The sequence below is a fragment of the Ochotona princeps genome, chromosome 4 (assembly GCF_030435755.1).
Source record: "Ochotona princeps isolate mOchPri1 chromosome 4, mOchPri1.hap1, whole genome shotgun sequence".
Lineage (NCBI taxonomy): Eukaryota > Metazoa > Chordata > Mammalia > Lagomorpha > Ochotonidae > Ochotona > Ochotona princeps.
In genome coordinates this window covers 12,621,976-12,644,174 of record NC_080835.1, presented here as the reverse complement: position 1 = coordinate 12,644,174, position 22,199 = coordinate 12,621,976, and the positions used below count along the sequence as shown (strand labels likewise).

Below are 22,199 nucleotides of genomic sequence, written 5' to 3'. Positions count from 1 at the left end.
GCTGCTGCTGCAAGTGTAGGCTTAATCTATTATGCTATGGCACTGGGCCCTCTTTTGATATTAATGTCAGCTGCTGCCTGACACTTCTTGCCAATCTACTGACCAGTGTCAGACATTTTTACCAACATGTTGACGCACCTTTCTGGCCTCCAGTTCTCTCATTTGTTAAGTAATGATGATAATGAATACTTCACTGATGCAGATACTGCATGTGGTAAAGACACTATCAAGTTTAGTTTAGCTAAACATGACAATTTAGCATCATTGCCAATGAGAACAATCATGTGCTTGTGTGTGTATGTGTGTGTGTGTTTGTGTTGTAATTTTTAAAGGAAAAAAGGACATTCAATTTCTGTTAGAACAATTGGGGAAGGATTTATAGGGAATGAACAGCAATGGATTCTAGATTTCATTATGTTTATTATTTTCTTGAAAGCCCAATTTGTTCTATTCCTTGAAAAAAAACTTTCAGAAACAAGAAAGGAAATTAATACTTTTTGGAGCTTAGCATACACTAGGTATTTTGAATGTGCAGTTTTCAAAAAGTTCATCACACATGTAGTATGAAAACTATTCATGAATTACAGAAGTTTTTATACCAAAATAAATTTACCTTTAATTCTATTTTTCTGTGAATGCTTCAAAGTACACACATATGTAAGTTGCACAAGAGTTCAATGGGTCAGATATTACTAGCACCGTTTATGAAATAAAGAAGTGAAAGTCAGAGCTGCCAAGTTACCTGCTACAGTTCTGCAGCTCATAAGTGGCGGAGATCGTTTAGAACACAGGTCTGCCTGATTCCTGAGTCTCTACCCTTTCCACTCTAGACTGGAATCTTGTAGTAGGAGTGAAGAGAGCATTCTACTCTGAAAACTACTGCACAGCAAATAGGAGCTGTATGGTCTACACAGGACTTGAATTTGGCTTGATATCAGATAAAATCTCCCACTATTCTCAAACAGGTTCATGAATCTACTAATGGATTCGTTGACTGGTTAATCTTGAGTTCTCAACTTCACTAACAACAGTTTTGTCTCTTTCAGGCTCAAAGTGCATTTTTGCAGCATGACATAGGACACCTTTCCCTATTTAAGAAGTCCAAGTGGAACCACCTGATGCACAAATTTGTCATGTGTCATCTCAAGGTACAGGATATCAAGGAATGTGTTGGAGATTCTTCAGCATCATTCCCTTAGGCAGAGGTTTCCATATTTGCTTGAATGACAGTTCACAGGTATTGAATGAATTGCTTACAGGCAAGTAATTGGCTTAGCTGTTGAGATGCCTGAATTCCTGATTGGAGTGTCCAAGGTCATGTTCTCCCTCCACTTCTGGTTCCAGTTTCCCACCAGTACACCCTCTGAGAGGCCACAGGGGATAGCTCAAATGATTGGTATTCTGGCACTGTGTGGGAAACCTGGACTGTGTCGACTTCTGGCTTTGGGATAGCTGATCCTCAGCTGATGGGTGCAAATAGTTAGTGAGCCAGTGGAGAGAAGAGCTCTCTTTCTCACTCTTTCTCCCTCCCTCCCCCTGTCTCTTTCAAATAAATATTTATAAGACAAATTCACTTTTCTGCCAAAAAATGTTAAATCCATACAGTTTTTCAAAATATACATTTCCATAAAATTTTAAAAATATGTTTTTGAAAGGCAAAGAAACAGAATGAGACAGAAAGAAAGCTTTCATTCACTTCCATTAGGGCCACTCCTTAAATTCCCTCAATAGCTAGTGCTAAATCAACCCAAAGTCAGGAGTCTAAAACTCTACTCAGGTCTCTAGCAGCAATAGCAGGAACCTAAGTACTTGAGCCATCACCTGGAGCCCTACCTCCCATGGGTGTGCACTGGCAGAATACTAAAACCAGAAGTAGATCAAGACTCAACCTCTGGCACTCCAATGTGGGATGCAAGCATCCAAGCAATGTCTTACCTGTTACATCAAGTGTCTGCCCCTCCATGAACTTTTTGAAGACTATTTATGTAAGTAAAAGCTGCTTATTATAATGTGTAAATAAACATGTGTACTAACCATGTGGATAATATATATATATACCAATGTATAATATAGTATTATAAAATACATGCGAAGATGATCATTTTAATTTTTATGAGAAAAATATTTATTTATGAATAAATATCTCTTTTATTTTTCTTTACATATCCTTCTTAAATTGATAAACTATTTGGTCCAATCCCAGGAACATCATTACCCTAAGGGATCATATCACTGAAGAAAGTTTTTGCTTTAGCAATGAAAATGGGCTCTGTGATATCTTAAATGTATATATTCTCAGAAGACATTTGAACATGCATTGCTGTGTTCAGGAAACCCAGAAGTTCAGATTAATTCTGGAAGGACAGGGCTATGAGAAAATTAAGGGAAGAATGAAGGTTTATGAAAACAAAAAAGAAATAGTAAGGCTAGATGAGTCTGCTACAGAGTTGAGGTTTGCAAAACCCAGATTGATTAAAACAATGGGAAGTGATATTGTCAGCTAGTCCTACCCACCACCTTCACCACCAACCTCTGTCAACATAGGTTTCAGGAAGCTGGATCTCTGTCCACCGCAATACCCCACTTAGGAAATTTTCTGGCAAATATTAGACATTCAATAATCAAATGTTGAAGGAGGGATGAATAAATGAACAAATGAGCCCATGTAATAAGATAGGAATTCTGTGAGAAGCAACTAGCTCACCTCTGACTATGCTCACTGTGTGATCTCGAGCAAATTGCATTGTATCTCTGGCCTTCAGTAGCCCCATATGTCTTATTAGGAGCTCAATTAAATATGTACCTTTCCGGAAGCGTGTAGGATTTGATGACTATGTACTTTGACCCAGAAGAGGGATCAGTGCTACTGACCGTTCAATAAACCAAATCCTTGACTTTAAACCAGATCTCTTAGGAAAATCCATGGGCACTGACCCAGTATATTAGTTCTTCCTTAACATAAAGATTTTGTTAAATGCATTGAAGTGAGCATACTTCAAAAAACTTCATGGACTCAGAATAAGTTTATTTTGAAGAAAAAATTGTTTAAAATCTACTCATGGTTACTTCATAATATATACTTTCCAGGTACTTTTGAAGACTGTGTATGTATGAATTTCTAAATTATTATTAAATATTTTGTTCATATAAGATGAACAAATTTCACAATGCAGTTTTAGGAGCATGGTGATACTTCCCTCATTTTCCACCAAAATAAGCACCTTTTATCACATTTCCAATGAAGTTTTTGCAGTACATTCACACATTTTCAAAAATACCTGGTTATCTGCTTCCCTAGTCCCTAGTGGGTTGAGGGTGAAAAGGATGTTGGGTGCTGGCTGACAAAAAGCAGTCAGCAATTAAATGATACCGAGAGCCAATGGAAACTCATGCTTGATGAGAGTTTTACCAAGCCCCACTTTCAGAACCGGCTTCTCTGGATTTCTGTCTCATGTAATTCCTGTGAGATAGGCACCATAGCATCTTTATTTTCCTGTTGAGATGGGGTCTAACTTGAAGCCATTGGCCTTAAGCTGGTAAGCAGAAGAAGGCATAACATGCAGGTTCTAGACCAGTGCCTCTCAAATCTGGCTATCATTTTAAATCACCTGAAGAACCTCTCAACACACATTGAATCCTATCATCTGCACTGAGTGGAGTCTGCGTATTGGCATATTTGATTTTTTTTTTATTTTTTACTTGCTTGCTGATCTCTTTGAAGGGAAGAGAGCAAGAGAAACAGAGAGAGACAGAATGATTATCCACAGATTTTTTCATTCCCCAAGTGTCAACACAGCATGGTTGGGGAAGATCAAATCCAAAAGCTCAGAACTCGATCACATTTTCTCATGTGGGTAGGAGATATCCGTATATTTGAGTTATTATTCCCTCTTCTCAGAGAACACATTAACAAGAAGTTAGGTATTTAGTTGAGTTGGATAGGAAGCCGGGACTCAAACCAGGTGCTCCAAGGAGATGTAGGCAGCACAAGCCTTAACCACGGTACCAAATGCCTGACCCACCAACATGGTTTTGAAAGCTCCTGGAGTGGTTCTAACCTTCAGCCAGGATTGGGAATTGCTACTGTTAACAACAGATCTGCCTTCCATGAGAACTTAGTCATCAATTCACCGGCCACTGTAAGCAAGCACTTTAACGTTTTTGACCTTCAGTTTCTTCAACTAGAAAGTTAGGAAAGATGACAGCTTCAACTTGATGGGGATATTGTTTGGATTATATGTAATACTTACAAGTCATGCTTACCACAACGCCTATAATATGCAAGGTACCTGATAATTGTTACTTATTAAAAGAGTAGCCATCCTTTCTCCACTAGGGTTATATTCTAAACCCCCCCAGTGGATGCACGGACCCACAGATAATGTGTAATACAGAATATGGTAGGTAACTAATGGGAAAATGGTTTAAAGGACATCCATACACAGAGAGATGATCTGTGTCCTGACAAGATGATGTAGAAGGACAGGAGACTTCTTCATGCGGCACAGAACAGTTTACAATTTAAAGCTTACATACATTTTATTTTGGAGTGTTCCATTTTTTAAATTTTAATTGGCCTTTAGTATCTGATACCACAGGCAGTACAACTGCAGATACGTGCTATTCCCCTAATAGGAACAGTCTCTCCACTGTCAAAAATTAGGACTCAGAATAATTAAGAAAAATATGTTCAATAATGATGGTGTTAGGAAGATAGGGAAGTAGACCATAAATCTCAGCACCATCACAAGTTAAGAACTGGCATGGAAATACCTACCACTGCATAAATCCTCACTTAGGTTATAAAAGTCAGGTAGTAGTTCCCTCCATTTTCCCCTCCTTATTCAAGGCATCAAGGGATGGGCAAGACTAATCTACCCTGGAGAATACAGGCGATGGATCTGCTGCCAGATCCAGAATATTTCAGACCATCCTCACTATGACTGGCACTCTTAAAAATCAGTGCTTTCCCCATGATCTACATTTGTACATAATCCTTTCTATATAAATTATGTCTCCAGAAACAATTCCACATTAGTAGAAATGACCATACCCTTGATGACTTGAGGACAGAATGAGAAAATGGAAAATGATGAATCAATTATACCCTGCCTTTTTGTAGGCAAAATAAGTGATTTGTAAACAGTCTGAATGCAGGATTCACCTATGTGCAGAAGGGAAAACACAGACAGGAACAGGTGATGAAGAAAATGGTAAAGCTATCCTACCTTTCACATGCATCACAAGTTCAATTTGGAATATGAACTTTGACAGTTGTTCTTATCACCATACACCAGATGCACAAATACTGAGATTCTTTGGAAATTTCACTGGTTGCTGTGCAAAAAATTTATATTCTGATCTTTACAGTGTTTGCACAATAAAAGAGCCTTCTGAAAATATGTCATGAGATAGCAACCTACATTTTTGGTCCTTCCTACAGGGCAGGCAGAACATCTTTAATCCAAAAGTCTGAAATCTGAAATGCCCCTGAATCCAAAATATTCTAAGTGCCAATCTGACAGATGCCACAAGTGGAAAATTCTATGCTGTGAAACATTGCTTCATGCCAAAAATTATTTTAAAGATTACAATGTTACCTCCAATCTGTATTTATAAAATATATATGAAATGTAGTTGAATTTCATGTTTAGACTTGAATTTTGTCCCCAAACATCTCATTCTGTATATGTTCTAAAAATGTTCCAAATTTTCAAAGATTTCTGATATCTGAAACAATTCTGGCCCAAAGCATTTCAGATAAATTATTTTCAACATGTCTTCTCTGTATCTCTAGCTATACTTACCCAAATTCTTTTCTTCCCATGTGTAAGAACACAATGGAGAGATGTGGTTAGAGATAAACAGAAGAGTAGAATTTATGGAAAGTCAGAAAGACAGTACACACTCAGAGTGAATGTGAGCAACATTAAGAGAGGAAATTGTCCCCATGCTGGGCTAGAGTCATGATTTTATGGAGGTGGGTAGCATTCAGAGCAGGATCTGGCTGAAGATCTAAAGGAGACAGAATTTGGGGTAGAGCTGTAGCTAATCTCCAGGGAGTGTCATGACACCTGATGCCTGATGTAAGATAAGATTTAGCTCCATGACAAGGAGCAGGTATGCCAAGTCCTCAGCCGTGTCAGATGAGCACAGAGAGCAAGGGGACTTGGGTGGTGCAATATTTGAATGTTGGCAATCTTTTTTTTAAGATTTACTTTTTATTTTTATTACAAAGTCAGATATACAGAGAGGAAGAGAGACAGAGAGAAAGATCTTACGTCCGATGATTCACTCCCCAAGTGACCGCAATGGCCGGTGTTGCGCTGATCCGAAGCAGGGAACCAGAAACCTCTTCCAGGTCTCCCACATGGGTGCAGGGTCCCAAAGCTTTGGGCCGTCCTCGACTGCTTTTCCAGGCCACAAGCAGGGGGGCTGGATGGGAAGTGGAGCTGCTGGGATTAGAACTGGCGCCCATATGGGATCCCGGAGCGTTCAAGGCGAGGATTATAGCTGCTAGGCCATGCCGCCGGACCCGAATGTTGGCAATGTTTAGTTCCTTCACATCACTATTATTGGGAGTAGAAGTAGAAGGGTTCTTCAGAACATTTGCTGGAAAATGAAAGTAAAAAATGAGTTTCTTTTGGTTAAAAAACAAATAAATCCACACGTAAGTTTTCTTTTTTTAATGCAAATTTCTCATGAACTTTTTGGTGAACCCTCATATTTGAAGTTTAGACCTCCCTAGAATATGTGACCTATATTTTCTATGACGGCATCCCAAAACACTGATGGGGAGACAAGTGTTAAACAAGTTATTTTCCCAGTGACTTCATTCATTTCACAGATGAAGAAACTACCCAACATCACACCAAGTAGATGGCCAAAGAGAGATTCAAATTCAGTTGTTTTGGCCTACAGCCTGTTGCTCCCTGTAGTGAGAAAGAAGGGCCTAACTTGGCCTTGAGAAATGATGTAGGGTGGATACAGCTGTCATCCTCCCACCCCAGCTCTTTTGTTTTGTAGTAATTCAGGCTTCAAGATAGAGGGGCCTGGGTGGAGTCAGTTGCTCAGTTCACACCCATAATTACTCTGGTTACTGTTCTAATCTCAAAGGCTTGGAACTGTTAAGATCTGGTCCTTGGTCTATTGTGAGTTAAAACCTGTCTTCCCATTACCAATTATTACAGTTGTAAGTTAAAAAAAATACAGTCAACTGGTGGAGATCAAATGTTAGCTCTCAGAGAGCGTAACTGAAAAAAAAAAATCATTCCTTATCACATTGTCCTTGTTTAATTATCTGTATTTCCCATTAGATTATATGTTTGTACGTGTGGAAACCTCCTTTTATTATGCTTGTCTTGACTCTCCAAATGCCTAGCTCAGCATCTGACACATAGAATTTGCTTCAAAATAATAAGCAGATGAATACAGGGGGAATGCAAAATTAGAAGAATGAATAGGTCAGATGCAATTGGATGGGACAAGTTCAGAGAGTGAGGGGCTCTGAGAGGGAGAGTATGGCTGCAGATGCTCTGAGGTTGAGTAAAATAAGATAAGCTAAGGAAAATATTTGGAAACCAAATGATCTTTAGAAGAGAGATCCAGGCTGGAGGGGAGAGTCCACCACAAGGATGTTAGGGCGTGTTGAAGATGAGAAGAGACGACTCATAGTAGCAGGAAGTAAGGAGGAGGATTGCTAAGAGAGGACTGCAAAATAGACCATGGAAGGCCAATCTAACCTTACATACTCAACTCTTCCTATCACAGATGTTCAGCATCTAGGCCAGCATGCTCCAGTAGAAATATAATGCAAATCAATATTAAAATGATGAATGACATTTTCTGTTTTCTCTCACATTTGGACAGTAACGGTATTACATTATTATCCCGTATCTATTAAAAAAGAGTATCTCATCTATAGGAGGACAATACAAAAATTATGACTAAGACATTTTACACTTATATTCTCACGCAATCTGTAAAATGCAGTACTTCAAACTTAAAATTTGTCTGAATCTGACTAGTCATTTATTAAGTACTCAAGAGCCACAGGTGGCTAGGGGCTATTGTGTTGGGTAAAGATAATTTCTATCTTCTTTTTTAAGATATTTCAGATATGCAAGAAAAGTTACTACTCTTGCTAACTAATTAACATAAAGGGGGAGAAAATAATATTGCAACTTACCAACATTTTATATTCAACATCTTGTATCTTCCTGAAACAACCCAGAGAGACAAATGTCATATGCTATATTTACTGAAGATGGAATTGAGCCTAAGAGTATGAGTAATTTGCCCCCAAAAACCAGTATATGAAACTAAATTGATTTGCCTCTGAATCCAATATTCTGTTTAAACTTTCACACTTTCAGTGATAGAAAATCCTAAACAACCTACAGACTTTCAGTGAGAGAATCATAAACACCTAATCAAAGGTGATTCAAGCTTGGCACCAGCTAAAACATTTTTATTCTCATTTACTTGTATTTTTACATAAAAGCACCGAATCTGAGAAATACAATGATCTGAGTCAAACCCCCCAAGGAGATTACTCAGTGTTGTGATTCTTTGAAATATTCACTGAAGAAAGATACCCAAGGCTACTTTTTTTTCCCCAGAATTAATTAAAGTCTTGAACCAAAGGCTGCTTTATATGTGCAATAGGAATCAAACTGCTCCATCCGCCTTCAGAGTTCTCTTCTAAGGAGGACCAAGCAGGACCCAGCTCACTGGATCAGTAGCTAAATCCTTGCCTTATAAATGCTGGGATCCCACATGGGTGGAGGTTCACGTCCTGGATGCTCCACGTTCCGTTCCTTCCAGCTTTCTGCTTGTGACCTGGAAAAGCAGCAAAGCATGGTGCAAAGACTTGGGACTCTGCACCCACATGGGAGACCCAGAAGAAACTCCTGGCTCCTGGCTTCAGATGGGTTCAGTTCTGGCTGTAGCAACAATTTGGGGAGTGAACCAGACAATGGAAGATCTTTCTGTCTCTCCTCTCTGTAAATCTGACTTTCCAATAAAAATAAAAGATAAAAAAAGGAAGAGGATCAAATATAGAAAGGATGGGAAAATATTTTGTTTCAACAGATTTTAATGAGTATCATTATCAAGTTATGTTCCTAGGTCAGAGAACTGCCTCTTTGTAATCTATAAAGCCTCTGTCCAATGAGGAATCTTGAGGCCCAGAAACAAAGTCAACCTTAAGGACTCAAATCTTTTATTTTAAGTATATCAATACATACACAAAATGTGATGGTGATGGGTATTCCGGAAAGAAGTCTTTAACTTAACAAGCTCTTTCTGCTTCTCAGGGCTTGTCAGTAAACTGGTGGAATAACCGACACTTTCAACATCATGTAAAACCAAACATCTACCCCAAAGACCCAGATATTGACATGGGCCCACTTTTTCTGCTTGGAGATTATCAACCTGTTAAGGTATGTTTAGATATCCAGGGAAATCAGAGTAATTTTCCTGGAAGGGGTTCTCAGATGGGGTAATTTTCCTGGAAGGGGTTCTTATATTGTTGATGTAGAAAAATCAAAATATCAAACTAGACTTCTACCCTTGTGAACGATCTAAGTGTATTGCTCCTTTTAGGACCAGGATACAGATGAGAAATAACTGATTCTAGGGGTTATAGAAACAGAAAGACATTTGAAGCCATGAGTCAATAATCTTAAAGGTCATTAAGTCAAACCACCCACAGCAGGAGTCTGATAGTCCACACTAGACTGCTTGTCACTGCAGGCCACACAGGTCCCTGCACAGTGCCTGTCACTACTCTGAGGAAACACAAGTTGGTAACTAGTGGAACTGGATGATATGATTCTTGGAAGTTCAGCAAGGAATGTGGACAAATGTATACCAGGAGGAGAAAAATCACTATATCCACTAAGAACCAATCAAAAATATCTAAATATCTGGTTATTCCAACTAATTCTACACCAATTGGAAGAAACCACATTGCTCATGCTTATTGCAGGCTTATTTGGGTTCATCTGTATATGAACTATGGCCTAAATGCCCTGTAAGATACCCAGGAATCCCAGCTCCAGTTTGAACTTTTTAAACAATGGAAAATAGAGCTAAAGTTTTATTTCTAAAATTTCTCAGTGATTTTCTTTAAAAACTCACCCTAAGACCATCATGTAAAGGACTTTATAGATTACCACAAAATATAAGAGGGAATCAATACTCAACCAATCCATCTAGTTTTGTCAAGCACCAAGCATTTTCTACTTAGTTCCTTTCTCATATTTCCCACTGTTTAAATATTTAGAGACATTTAAGTGACTGCTAATAATGTGTATTATTTGACAATAAAGCTTCTTTTTTTGTTTGTGACAGTAAGAGAAGGATGATCCAACTTAACTATCCAAATAGAATATATATGGGGAAAGATAGAAAAATAATAGGAAAATTAAGAATCCAATCATCCCATAGTATGGAAGATATGTGGTGGGTACAAATTATTATTCACTCATCAGATCTCTCAATAAATATTTGTTAAATATCTGCTCAATTCTCCTGACCTTGCAGATATCATATTATCATACAATATTTATTTCTATGTCTCCTCTCAAAACATATGCTGTCTTTGTGTCCTGAAAAGAGGTTGCATTAGTGAAGGAGATTTCTAGGAAATGAATCATAAATTCTCAGTAGTTAATGCAATGCAATGATTAAAAATATTTAAATTTAAGATATAAAATATGCAATGAATATGTATAGTACCATCATGCCTTAGAAGTAGTAAATCACCATGTGAGATCCATGAGGACACAGAGAGGAAAGAGGAGACAAGAGGGGCCATGCCTATATCTTTAGTTACATGACCAACCAATGGAGATGGAGCTGAGCTTCGGAGAATCAAAACATAGTATTAACATTGAAGAAGAGATTAAAAACCTCATTTAAAATATCCCTTTTCAGCCACTATTTCATTTCAGACGAGGAACAAAAAAATTCAAAATGGCTTTCATGGTAATAAAAATAAGTGAACAAAAACACCATAGTCAAATAGAATGATATATCCATGAAGGAACTGCCCACATTTAGACATAACAAAACATGCCACATATTTCCTCCAATCTCAGTTCTGGTTCTTGAAGTGCCTCAGGTTTGACAGTCAATGAATCCTTCCACAGAGATTTCACAGACAGACAGACACACATACACACTCACACAATCACACACAATCTTAAGTGTGAAGCCAGAAATATTGCCCCATTTGATATTATTCTCTCTCCATTCAGTATGGCAAGAAGAAAATCAAATACATTGACTATGAAAAGCAGCACCTATACTTCTATATGGGTAAGTCTCCCAGCGCCACAGTCTTTATAATCCCCTTTTCTTAAAGTCAGCACTTACTGAGCCCAAATAAGTGTGTAGAATTCTCTCACAAAGGTCAGACTATGTATTATTATTTCTGGGGAAAGCAGCATGTCTTATTTCAGACTTCAGGGGTAAGAAGAAAAGAAGAAAAGTAAATAAACATTTCTAACAGGCATTGCACTACTCAGGGTATTGGCAGGAAAGAAAAGGGATACTGCAAAAGGGACAGAAGGCAGAATGCCAATCAAGGGATATTCCGTCTGGTACTCTCATCCTGGAAAGAGAAAGCACCTGTCAAGAGACAGTGGTGCTTGCACAAGGAGGAAAAGGAGATGGGAAAATCATGCTGAAGTGTTTGTAGTATGATATCAGAGAAAGGTAAAGTCTATAAGTAAATAAAAGGCAAGCGTCTTTGTAGATGAAAACTGGCTGATTCTATGGCTTGCCTATGGTCATAGAATATGTGAGATAGCTATAGTTTAAACAGAAGTTGGCTTCCAAATGTGTATAAGCATTTAAATCCCAAAACTGTGGATTGGTGGTATTAAGAAAGTAGAGTTCAAGTATGGTAGTTCAAGGGGCAAGCCTAGCAGGTGTTCCTTAATCACTGGGGCCATGTCCTGAAAAGACTGTTCTTATGAGTAGGGTGCTTGTAAAGGCCAAGTTGGGCCTAGCCACCTTTTCTGCTTCCTAGTGCTCTGTTATTACTCCTCCACATATGTGCTGACATTGTCATCTGCTGACCCACCCAGTGGCCTCCACCTCATCTTGTATTGGGAACATCCAAAACTGTGAGCAAAAAAAAAAAAAAAAAAAAAAATCCTTCCTTAATAAGTAGCATTACACATTAGGTAGTAGTAATTGAAATAAGGCTAACAAAGAGGCATATACATAATTAGTGTGTGTGTGTGTGTGATAGGCTTATAATATATCTAATATTGTTAAAAAATAAGGGTATTATGTTAAAAAAAATAAGGGTAGCTGAATAATTCTGATACACAGAACATTAAAAGCCAAGGGTTTTTGTCTTTAACCCAAATCAACCTCATGACAACACAAAGAAAAATTTTAAAGAATTCTCAATTCTGCAGATCTGCCTATCTAAAACCTCTTTATATAATTGGGGAATGCAGGGCCCTGGGCAATAGCATAGCAGTTAAAATCCTCTCCTTGAACGTGCCAGGATCCCATATGGGCACTGGTTCTTATCCCGGTGGCCCCACTTCCCATCTAGCTCCCCGCTTGTGGCCTGGGAAAGCAGTCGAGGATGGTCCAAAGCTTTGGGACCCTGCACCCACATGGGAGACCCGGAAGAAGCTCCTGGCTCCTGACTCCTGGCTCCTGGCTTCGGACTGGCTCAGCTTCAGCCATTGCAGCCACTTGGGGAGTGAACCATCAGACGGAAGATCTTCCTCTCTGTCTCTCCTCCTCTCTGCATATCTGCCTTTCCAATAAAAATTTTAAAATCTTTTAAAAAAATGAGGAATCCACAAAAATCAGGCTAGTAGCCAAATATTTCTTTGCTAAAGACAAAGGTTTTCAGCCAGGGGAACTCTTCCCCTACAGAAAACATTTTACAATGTCTAAAGACGTTTTAGTTATCACAAAGAAGGGACAGAAACATGCAGTATAAAGCCAGGGGTGTTGCTAAATAGTTTCTGCTGCACAGTAACAGCCTGTCTTAGCAAATAACTGTGTGGCCCCAAATGTCAACACTGATGCAATTAACAAGCCTTGTGGATCATGTGTAGACCACCGGTGGTCACCAAAACATGCCTGAGGTGGACAGTGGCTGAGTGCAATATTGAAAATCTGGGGTAAACCATCATTACTGCCCCTTCTTCCACTTGCACTCCAGAAGTAAAAGGCAGGCATCCTCTATGTGGATAAAAACTGGCTAGTCCCATGACTTACCTATGGCCATACATCGTATGACCTTACATACCTATGGCCTTACATCATATTTGTCATTTGCCCCACCCCCTACATGACTGACACAATGAACAAGCACATGGGTACCCCACTTCGAAAGGAAACTGACCGCAGTCGAACTAGATGGGAATTTACACACAAACGTCCCTATTCTGAACTTTTTTTCTCTTCCGTGAGATCTCAAAACTTTTGTTTTAGGTCGAATGCACATATGCTTATGACTGTTGTATTTTCTTGATGAATCAATACTTATATAAATATATAATGTACTTCTCTGACTCTTATTGTATCTTCTGATACAAAGTCTCCTTTATTTGATAGGCACATAGCTAATTCCTTTTGTGCTTGGTTTCCATTTCCTTGGAATGCCTTTTCTCCAACCCTTCGTTCGCAGCCTGTTCATATTTTGCCTTATGAAATGAGCCTCTTCTAGACAGTATGCAGTTAGGTCATCTTTTTCCTATCCAACCAGCCTGCATGTTTTGACTGGGAAATTTAATCCTTTACTTTCAAGGTTACCAATTTTAGATCAAAGCTAATGCCTGCCCTTTGGTTAACTGGTTAGGGAGTGTATCTGCTCTGCCAGTGAATGTGGTGGTACCATGTGTCTCCACGATGCTTACTTCTAATGTAGGACTCCCTTCATAATTTCTTGAAATACTGGTCTTTTGGTGATCAGTTCTCTCCATTTTTGAACATATGGAATGCTGCATGAATCTGTCTTCTGTATGTAATAGTGTAGTATTCCCATAGTCTATGAGGAATGAATGAACCATACTGGCTCACTATAGATGATTCCCTTACAAAGTCCTGCTATTCTCCCTGCCACCACTACCAAGAACTATTTGTGCCCTTTCCATTTAAGGTTACCTTAGCATCTTAAATACTAAAAAAAATCACACTCAACCTAGCATAGTGGAAAGAACAGGACATTTGTCAAGTGCCAGTAAGATAAATTTGATTCGAGCTCCTGTAATAGGAGCTGAACATAAACTGAACTTAACTCTGCTGAAACAAAAGAGGAAAAAGGCATCTTAAAGGCCAAAGAATTCTAAAGGAAAACATTGGGAGATGGGGTGAGGGTAGGGGAGTTGGTCCATGGGATTAGCTCAGGGCATCCTGGTCCGCTAATTGACAGGACAGCAGCTAGCGCCCCCTCCCCACTGGGACAGGAAACAGTGACCTGTTCTTGATTGTTACATTTCCAAAGGGCAGATCTTAGGTTCTTTGAGAAAGGTATTTCTGGATAGTGGAAAATACATCTCAAAGGGAGAGAGAAGGACCTTACTACTGTTGGTTTTCTAAAGTAAATATCCTAAGAAAAGGAAGACCAGGTAGTGCGTTTACTCCAACAGGAAGTTCTAGGAGATTGGAATCCCCCCAAAGACAGGGTCTAGAGCTATTAGAGACTGCTCCAGTGTTTGCTCAAGTTTTTTGGTGGGTGTCAGTTGGAGGGCGAAAGAAGTGGGCTTGTGCCCAGAGTTTGCTGTCCCCATGGGCCAAGTTGGAGGCCTAGTTGAGAAAAGGGCTCAGAGGATCTGACTACACGTTGATCAAGTAGAGAATCTTTACCAAAAGCCAAAGCACTGTGATATCCCTTTGTGTGCTCTCAGAAGCCTTGGTGATGCTGTGGAAGGAGCAGGTGAATGACCGACCTGGAACTGAACACACCATCACTGTTTCCACAACCTCAGCACACTGTGCTAGAGCCCAAGCCCCAGGATCTTGGGAGACTGAAGGCTTTTAAAGACTTGACAAGTTTTAAAAGCTCTTCAAGGATGTCAAAATCAAAAACGATTCAAGTTTTCGAAGCCTCCCTACCCTTTTTGAGGCAGCTAGAACCTAGAGTTCGTTCAGTCTCTTAGGTGTGAAAAGTCCAAGGAAGTTGAGCATATAGTTCTGGATCACCACTCTGCATTTTGTTCAGGATTAACACTCCAGGAGTGGCATGTTAAGGACACAGACTCCCGATGACTTTCATTGAGGGCTTCCATTCTGCTCACTTGCTTACATTGTTTGTTGTTGGTGGTGATGATGTTTCTCTTTTTCAGTTGGGCTTCCCCTCCTCATGCCTGTATATTTCAACCTGCAATCCATGCAAGTGATGTACCTTCATAAGTACTGGGTGGTGAGTACATGGCTCAGACTCTGAGACTAAACTAGGTAGGAGAGAGAAACTAAACATGCTTGGTAACCGCCAGACATCGTTTCTTGGAGTAACATTATAAGATGCAAATAGAACATAAAGGGACCCCAGCCTAATAAAAACAATGAAATTATATTCAGGACATCTAACTTCTAATTGTTTTTGTTGCAGGACATTGCCTGGGTCAGCAGCTTTTACATCCGACATTTCATTACATTTTACCCTTTCTATGGAATTTTTGGAAGCTTTCTGCTTATATATTTGGTCAAGTAAGAATATTTTTATACCCATAACCCAAATGATCCTTTCACCTTCCTTGTCAGGATATTTGTGATTAGCACAAGTCACATCCCATTTCCTAAAACTGAGATATTTTGCAGCAAATATGCAAATAGTGATGTCATTGAACAAGACAAACTCCTTGCAAGAAAATGTGTCTTTTGCACATTTTTTGCATTTACTGGATTCTTAACTGCAACACTTCAGTTTCCATTCCCCAACCCCCACCAAGTCCTTTAAAACTATTATCTAGCTAGACATCATAACTCCTTGACAGATCAGGAATTTTGATGTTCTTTTCTGAGTAAAGATTTTCCCAAAGCCAAATAATTATTTTACTTCTTGTTTTATTATTATCATCTTATGATACAGTTCCATAGGCCCTGGGATTTCCTTTACCGCTCCCTAAATCCCCTCCCCACCCTACTGAGTTCCGCTATATTATTACTATAGTGTAGTTCTTGGGTTTATGAAGAACTTTACCAAATAATTATTTTTACCTGATTTTAATAAATTACACTTATCAACTTTCTGCTTTGTTCCTCTCTCATTCTGTTGCATCCTTACTGTAAATCCTAAGTAATTAAAAGGATGATGGTAGCTACTATGCATCAGACACATTGTTGAAAGCTTTCAATGCATTATCTTGCTTGCTTAATCCTGTACAATCCTACAATGTAGATAGTATCATTTTTATTGTCCTGTTAAGGGAATTGAAGCTCATAGAGATTATACCACTTGCCTAATGTCATAGAACAAGTAAGGGCAAGGCCACTGCCAAGAAAGAACTTGAACTTAGTTCTCTTTGATGACAAAACCCAGACTGTCAACTGCTTTGCTTATGTCCTTGGAGAACCTGGTATTTTTCATTCTTTCACTGGAATTACACAAACTGTTGGAAGTACTGCTTCCATATATTTACGTCCATGGTAGCCTGAATGCCTTAATATATCACTGCTAGCTAGAAAGATTTTCAAAAAGGAAAATGAATGATCACCAGTTATTGGAACATTTCAACTTCCTTTATTTCATCTAATGCTGAGCTGTCTCTGCCAGTGGTTATGCAAGTCCAATAATTGGAATACCTCAAACAGTCATCATTTCCTTCTTTCCACTTCCCCACAGATTTCTGGAAAGTCCCTGGATTGCTTATGTTACTCAGATGAGCCACATACCCATGAAAATGAGCAAAGAGGAGAATCGGGACTGGCTCAGCACTCAGGTAGTGATGGAAGAATCCTTCCCTACTGTTTTAACTTTTACTTGGCTTGAATATTAACAACTCATTCTATTAGAATACTTGTCTGAAGTCAATGTTTTGCATGCAACTACATCAGGTAGGTACTGTAATACCTCTGACTTTACCCATGATAAAATTGAGGCATGTGGCACAAGGCATGAGGCATGCAAAGATTCAATCGCATCAGACCGAAATTAGGAAATGTGGATCTACATAGTCTGATTATACAGCCTTCTTTTGCTCTAAACCAAGGACTAAACAAGTAAAGTCCCAAGATCAGATCTGGCCTACTTTATTATGATTCTTGCCAAAGTCACTTTATTAGATTTAGTTAAAATAATATATAATAGTATTATGACTATAACTATTGTATAAAGTTGTGGAAGGCTCCAGAAGCCTGCCAGATTGCTGGTGTTTCCAATGTCACAGTCAACAATAAGTAAAACAACACAATGACTTTATACTCCCAAAAGTTTTTGACAAACTCAAAAAAAATTTTGTAGCATTTTAATCCATTTATCATTGGTGTTTACTGTACTTGAAGTGAAAATGAATATTTAAACATCTGAATATGAACTAATTTATTCATTAATCTTAAAGTAACAAGAATAAATGTCAGACATGTTTGACATCAGAGTGATGATATCATCCCAAGTTTAATATCTGGAAAATTCCACCATACAAGCAAGAAGGAGTGACAAAGAAAAAGGCAAGTGATGTCTTAGAAGTACTATAGTGGGTGATAGTTTTGAGCTTGCAGATCTCATCAAAGTGTCCTGGCCACCTCCAGCTTCTCTAAATTATGATAACTAAGAGTCACACACAACATTCAAAATAGCAACAACCCCAGCTAGAATTAGACCTCAAAAAGTTTTAATTGAATAAAACGTCATTCATATGAACTCCTTCCAAAGATAATTTTTAAATGCAGAAAATACATAATAATACAAAAGAAAATTTTTTATGTTGGAACTCACTTCTGTGCACAGACATCTTGGCTAGAACCTGAATATGGTACTCATTTAGAACTCCTTTAAGTCGACTCCACGGACATGACATTCAAACCTGGCAATATGCACCACAACCGTGCAATCCCACCTTCAACTGCCAAAGTCCTCAGTCACAACACCAAGGTCAATGGTGATGTTCTCCCTCAAACCCTCTGTAAGTTTTCACTTCTGTAGCCTTATATGTACCTCACAGAAAAATTGCATAGCCTTTTTAAAGTCTAAGTTCCTGAAACATATAACTGAATATCATTTATACTCCTTATAGTTTCTTACAGGTATACAATAAATATTTGTAAGAATGTTTGACAAATGAAAAAACAAGTGAACATTTTCTTTGATTTGTTTGACACTTGGGCTCATTTATATCTGCTGTAAACTTTTTCTTTGCAGGTCTTGGCAACTTGTAACATTGAACAGTCTTTTTTCAATGATTGGTTTACTGGGCACCTGAACTTTCAAATTGAGCACCAGTGAGTGATAAAAACATTTCGTGTTAGGGCGGAAGCAGTCACTCAGTCTCAAATAGAGTTCAGACCAGAGATCCAAGTGCAGAATTACAGCGACAAAAATGAATATATTCTCTAAAGGCTGCTGTCTATATCAGCATCTATAGAGGAAAGGAAGGAGGGAGGGAGTAGAGGGAGGGAGAGAGGGAGGGAGGGAGGGAGAGAGGGAGGGAGGGAGGGAGGGAGGAGGGAGAAGGAGGGAGAAGGGAAAAATAACAAATGTGAGACAATGAGGTAGAATCTCTCCACAATATTCTAGGGAAAAACTATCTGGAGTAATTAGAAAAATTTTGCACTTGTTGATGAAATTTTCTCATCCTTTTATATTAGTCCCTTAAAACTTCAGCACAGCAGGAAATGTTTATCATTCATATTGTATTGGATGGGAGATTAAAACCCAAGCCACTTACTTGGCTGATTACTGGATAACTTTGACCAAAAGTAAACTTGCTCAAGGGAGTTACTCCCAAATGTTTACCACAGCCATGGCTCACCCACATGGTTTACGTGTTAAAAGACAAGGGGATGGGCCTGGTGCAGTGGCCTAGTGGCTAAAGTCCTTGCCTTGCACGTGCCACGATCCCATATGGGCGTCAGTTCTAATCCCAGCGGTCCCACTTCCTATCCAGCTCCCTGCTTGTGGCCTAAAAAGTACTTGAGGAAGGCCCAAAACCTTGGGACCATGCAATCATGTGAGAGGACCCAGAAGAAGCTCCTGGCTTTGGATCAGCTCAGCTCTGGCCTTTCAGCTTCTTGTGGAGTGAGCCACCAGACAGCACATCTTCTCTGTCTCTCCTCCTCTGCATATCTGACTTTCCAATAAAATTAAATCTTAAAAGGGGCAGGGCTAGAGTATTTTACCAAGGGCTTTTGAAATCCCCAGAACAGAGGAGCAAAGTCAAGATTGGGTCTTCATTGGTGGTAAGAGAAGAAAGAGAGCTCCTTTGGGTTTTTCTTTGATATAAACTTCACTTCTTCTCTTGATTGTTTCCCCAGTCTCTTCCCTACAATGCCTCGCCATAATTACTACAAAGTGGCACCTCTGGTGAAGTCACTGTGCGCCAAGCATGGATTGCAGTATGTGAATAAGCCCATGTTGCAGGCGTTTGGAGATATTGTCAGGTAATAACATAATTTCTTCCGGCTCATAGCTCTCAGTTCTTTTCACTACCACCCCCAGACTACGCACTGGCCTGTGAATCATTCACCCAAGAACCCTTTATTAAGGAATACCTGTGAAACCAGCATGGACACAGAAATCTTCAGTGAGCAAGAGCAACAGAAATAAGGATAATGGAAATACTTCATCATTTTCCTATTGCCTTTGGGAACTTCTTAGTGAAAATGTCGTCTTATCTGACTATGTGTCAGCTTCTTAAAACAAAGACTGAATGTTATTTGGGAAACCTCTACAGGGCTTCCCACATACTTTAAAAGTAGTGAGAACTATGAAGTCACCTGGTCCAGTGTTGTATCCTTAGATGTCTGCAGGTCCAAGGAGACACAAATGTGCAAAAAGCACTGAGGTTAGGGTAGTGAGGTTTGCTAGAATTGAAAACTCCATACGCATCTGGAGGCACTTGGATTATTTCCAATGAAACATTGTGCTGATCAAACAATAATCCATAGTGTAAGACTGACAACTCTCCCTTTCTCTTAGGACTGGGGAAAAGATACATCATCAATAAAACCAACAAAGAAATGCCTGACTGATAAAAATTAAAATCTCTGCCTAGTGCCCCAGCTTCAGACTTTCTGTCTCTCCTTTCCTCTCCACCCCAGACATGTGACCAATCTTCAGTTGCTAAAAAATTCCCTCTGCTGCCATCTTGTGCCTTTGACACTTCTTCTGCCTGGAACATTCTTCCAAACCAGTACTTCTCATTATATTACCCTGTCTATTCCCATTCTTTCTTCAAGGTTTATTACAAATGCCTTTTCCTCCTTTCAGTCTATACAGGTCCCCAAGACTAAATTTGTCACATGCTCTTGAAGTATCTGGATCTCTCTTTTTACCACATACATGATAAAATATTGTAATAAATTATTTAATATATGTCTTCCAAGTTAATCAAGAAATTCCATGAAGGCACATTAGAAAGGAGAAGGTGCGTGGATGAAGAATGGATTGTAATATAATACCATAGATATGGGAGAAAATAAAACAAGGGAAATTTTTGGTATCTTCTATTAAAGGCAAGGCAACCCCCTTGTTAAGAACAACTCAATGTGTTTGATTGCTTCCATTGGTCAATAGAAAACAGCCATTATCAGAAAAAGCCGGAAATTGCCATATTGATCTGAACCAGACATGGGGAACAAATGTTTCCTAAGAGAGCTCTAGTTCCATTAGAATTTCACCCTCTTGATGGTTTTGTTTGCTCCACCCACAGGGCCTTGAAGAAATCTGCAGCCCTCTGGATGGATGCCTACTATGAAACATGAAACAGAACATTGACCTTGACATTTGTTTAATTGCATCTCTGAATGGGGATGGTGGATGTTAACGAGCTCCTCCCTTCCTAACAGGGAATTAATTAGCACCATTGGCATGCCTGAATGTGCCAGGCATTATCATCCCACAGATACATGATAACCTTCTCCAACAAGGTGTCTGCAAGTAAAAAACACAAGATGATTTTGGCCATAGTTCCAAAAGGGAAAAGGGAGCTCATTGTTTTTGCTTTTTCATTAGGATCCTGAACTTAATAGACCTTAATTGAGTCATCTCTATCAAAAGACAGAAGTTCAGGAACTGAGTAAAAGCTTTACTTCATGAAAAGGGCTGTTGGAAAGACATCTAATGTGTACTTTGTAAAGCAACGTACTTGCTCTTAGGAAGGAATCCTCTATTTAACAAGTTTCTGTTGAAAAACAAATTATTTTTGCTCATTTCTTTTTAAATGTATAAACTTTTTCTTTAAAATAACAGAGTTAACATTAAAATCTTCAAATATTTCAATATTCATTTGGGCCTTTCATTATTGTGCCTATATATGTGTAACTACTATATAAATATACATTAGTATATATGCATGCATTTGGTTTCCAAGTGGAGAAATTGGTATGTCTATAAAATTTCTTAAACTTCTTGCAGTTAGTCCCAGTAGTAACTGATTAAAGAGTCTGTTCTCTATTTAAAGTTGTCTTACATTGAACTAGCAAATAGACTGTTCTTGGAGTGTAAGATTTTGTTGCCTAGCCCCTACTGACCAGAACAGAACTAAAGTACATCTTTGTTGTGGGATTCTGGTGAGAGAAAGTGCGTCTTTTTCAAAAATGGAAACTTTAGGAAACTATCTCAATGCATTTTTCAAGTTTGGCACTAAATTTAATAGATCTAAATAATAGAGATTTCTCTTACACAAGACAATTTCAATACTCAAAGGATGTTGCACTATTCTGATCTCTACTGTGTTTATTTTTGCTTAGCTATGCCTGGTGGATGGGCTAAAGCTGATCTTAACTGCAGGTAGTGTAAGTATAATAGAATGCATTTCCTCCCTGGCTACAAGCAAATATGCACCATTGGTTTATCTGTCATTTGAAATTCTACAACTAAGTCCCTAACACCAAACTATGCAATATGCTTTTGGGGTTGGTTTGCTTCTTTCTTAATAAATACATAATGAAAGGCAACAAATTAAATCACCAGAGTTCCTGGGGAGCTAGCCAGGCATGTGAAAGCTAAGAAAACAAGAACTAGTCATCTAGAAGAGAAAAGATCTGAAATAAAAATG

The 22,199-nt window shown here is 38.8% G+C and overlaps 1 protein-coding gene across 1 annotated transcript in view; it reads left to right on the top strand.

Annotated features, from left to right (window-relative positions):
* The window catches only part of LOC101528792 (fatty acid desaturase 2-like protein FADS2B), a 37,219-nt gene extending 16,315 nt beyond the window's left edge, over positions 1 to 20,904 (top strand). Inside the window, exons 4-12 of the mRNA XM_004585519.2 lie at positions 1,047 to 1,148; positions 9,318 to 9,443; positions 11,265 to 11,325; positions 15,330 to 15,406; positions 15,596 to 15,693; positions 16,829 to 16,925; positions 18,344 to 18,423; positions 19,456 to 19,581; positions 20,853 to 20,904. Coding sequence (XP_004585576.2) covers positions 1,047 to 1,148; positions 9,318 to 9,443; positions 11,265 to 11,325; positions 15,330 to 15,406; positions 15,596 to 15,693; positions 16,829 to 16,925; positions 18,344 to 18,423; positions 19,456 to 19,581; positions 20,853 to 20,904 — 819 coding nt within the window. The remainder of the gene's footprint in view (positions 1 to 1,046; positions 1,149 to 9,317; positions 9,444 to 11,264; positions 11,326 to 15,329; positions 15,407 to 15,595; positions 15,694 to 16,828; positions 16,926 to 18,343; positions 18,424 to 19,455; positions 19,582 to 20,852) is intronic.
* The last annotated feature ends 1,295 nt before the right edge of the window (positions 20,905 to 22,199 follow it).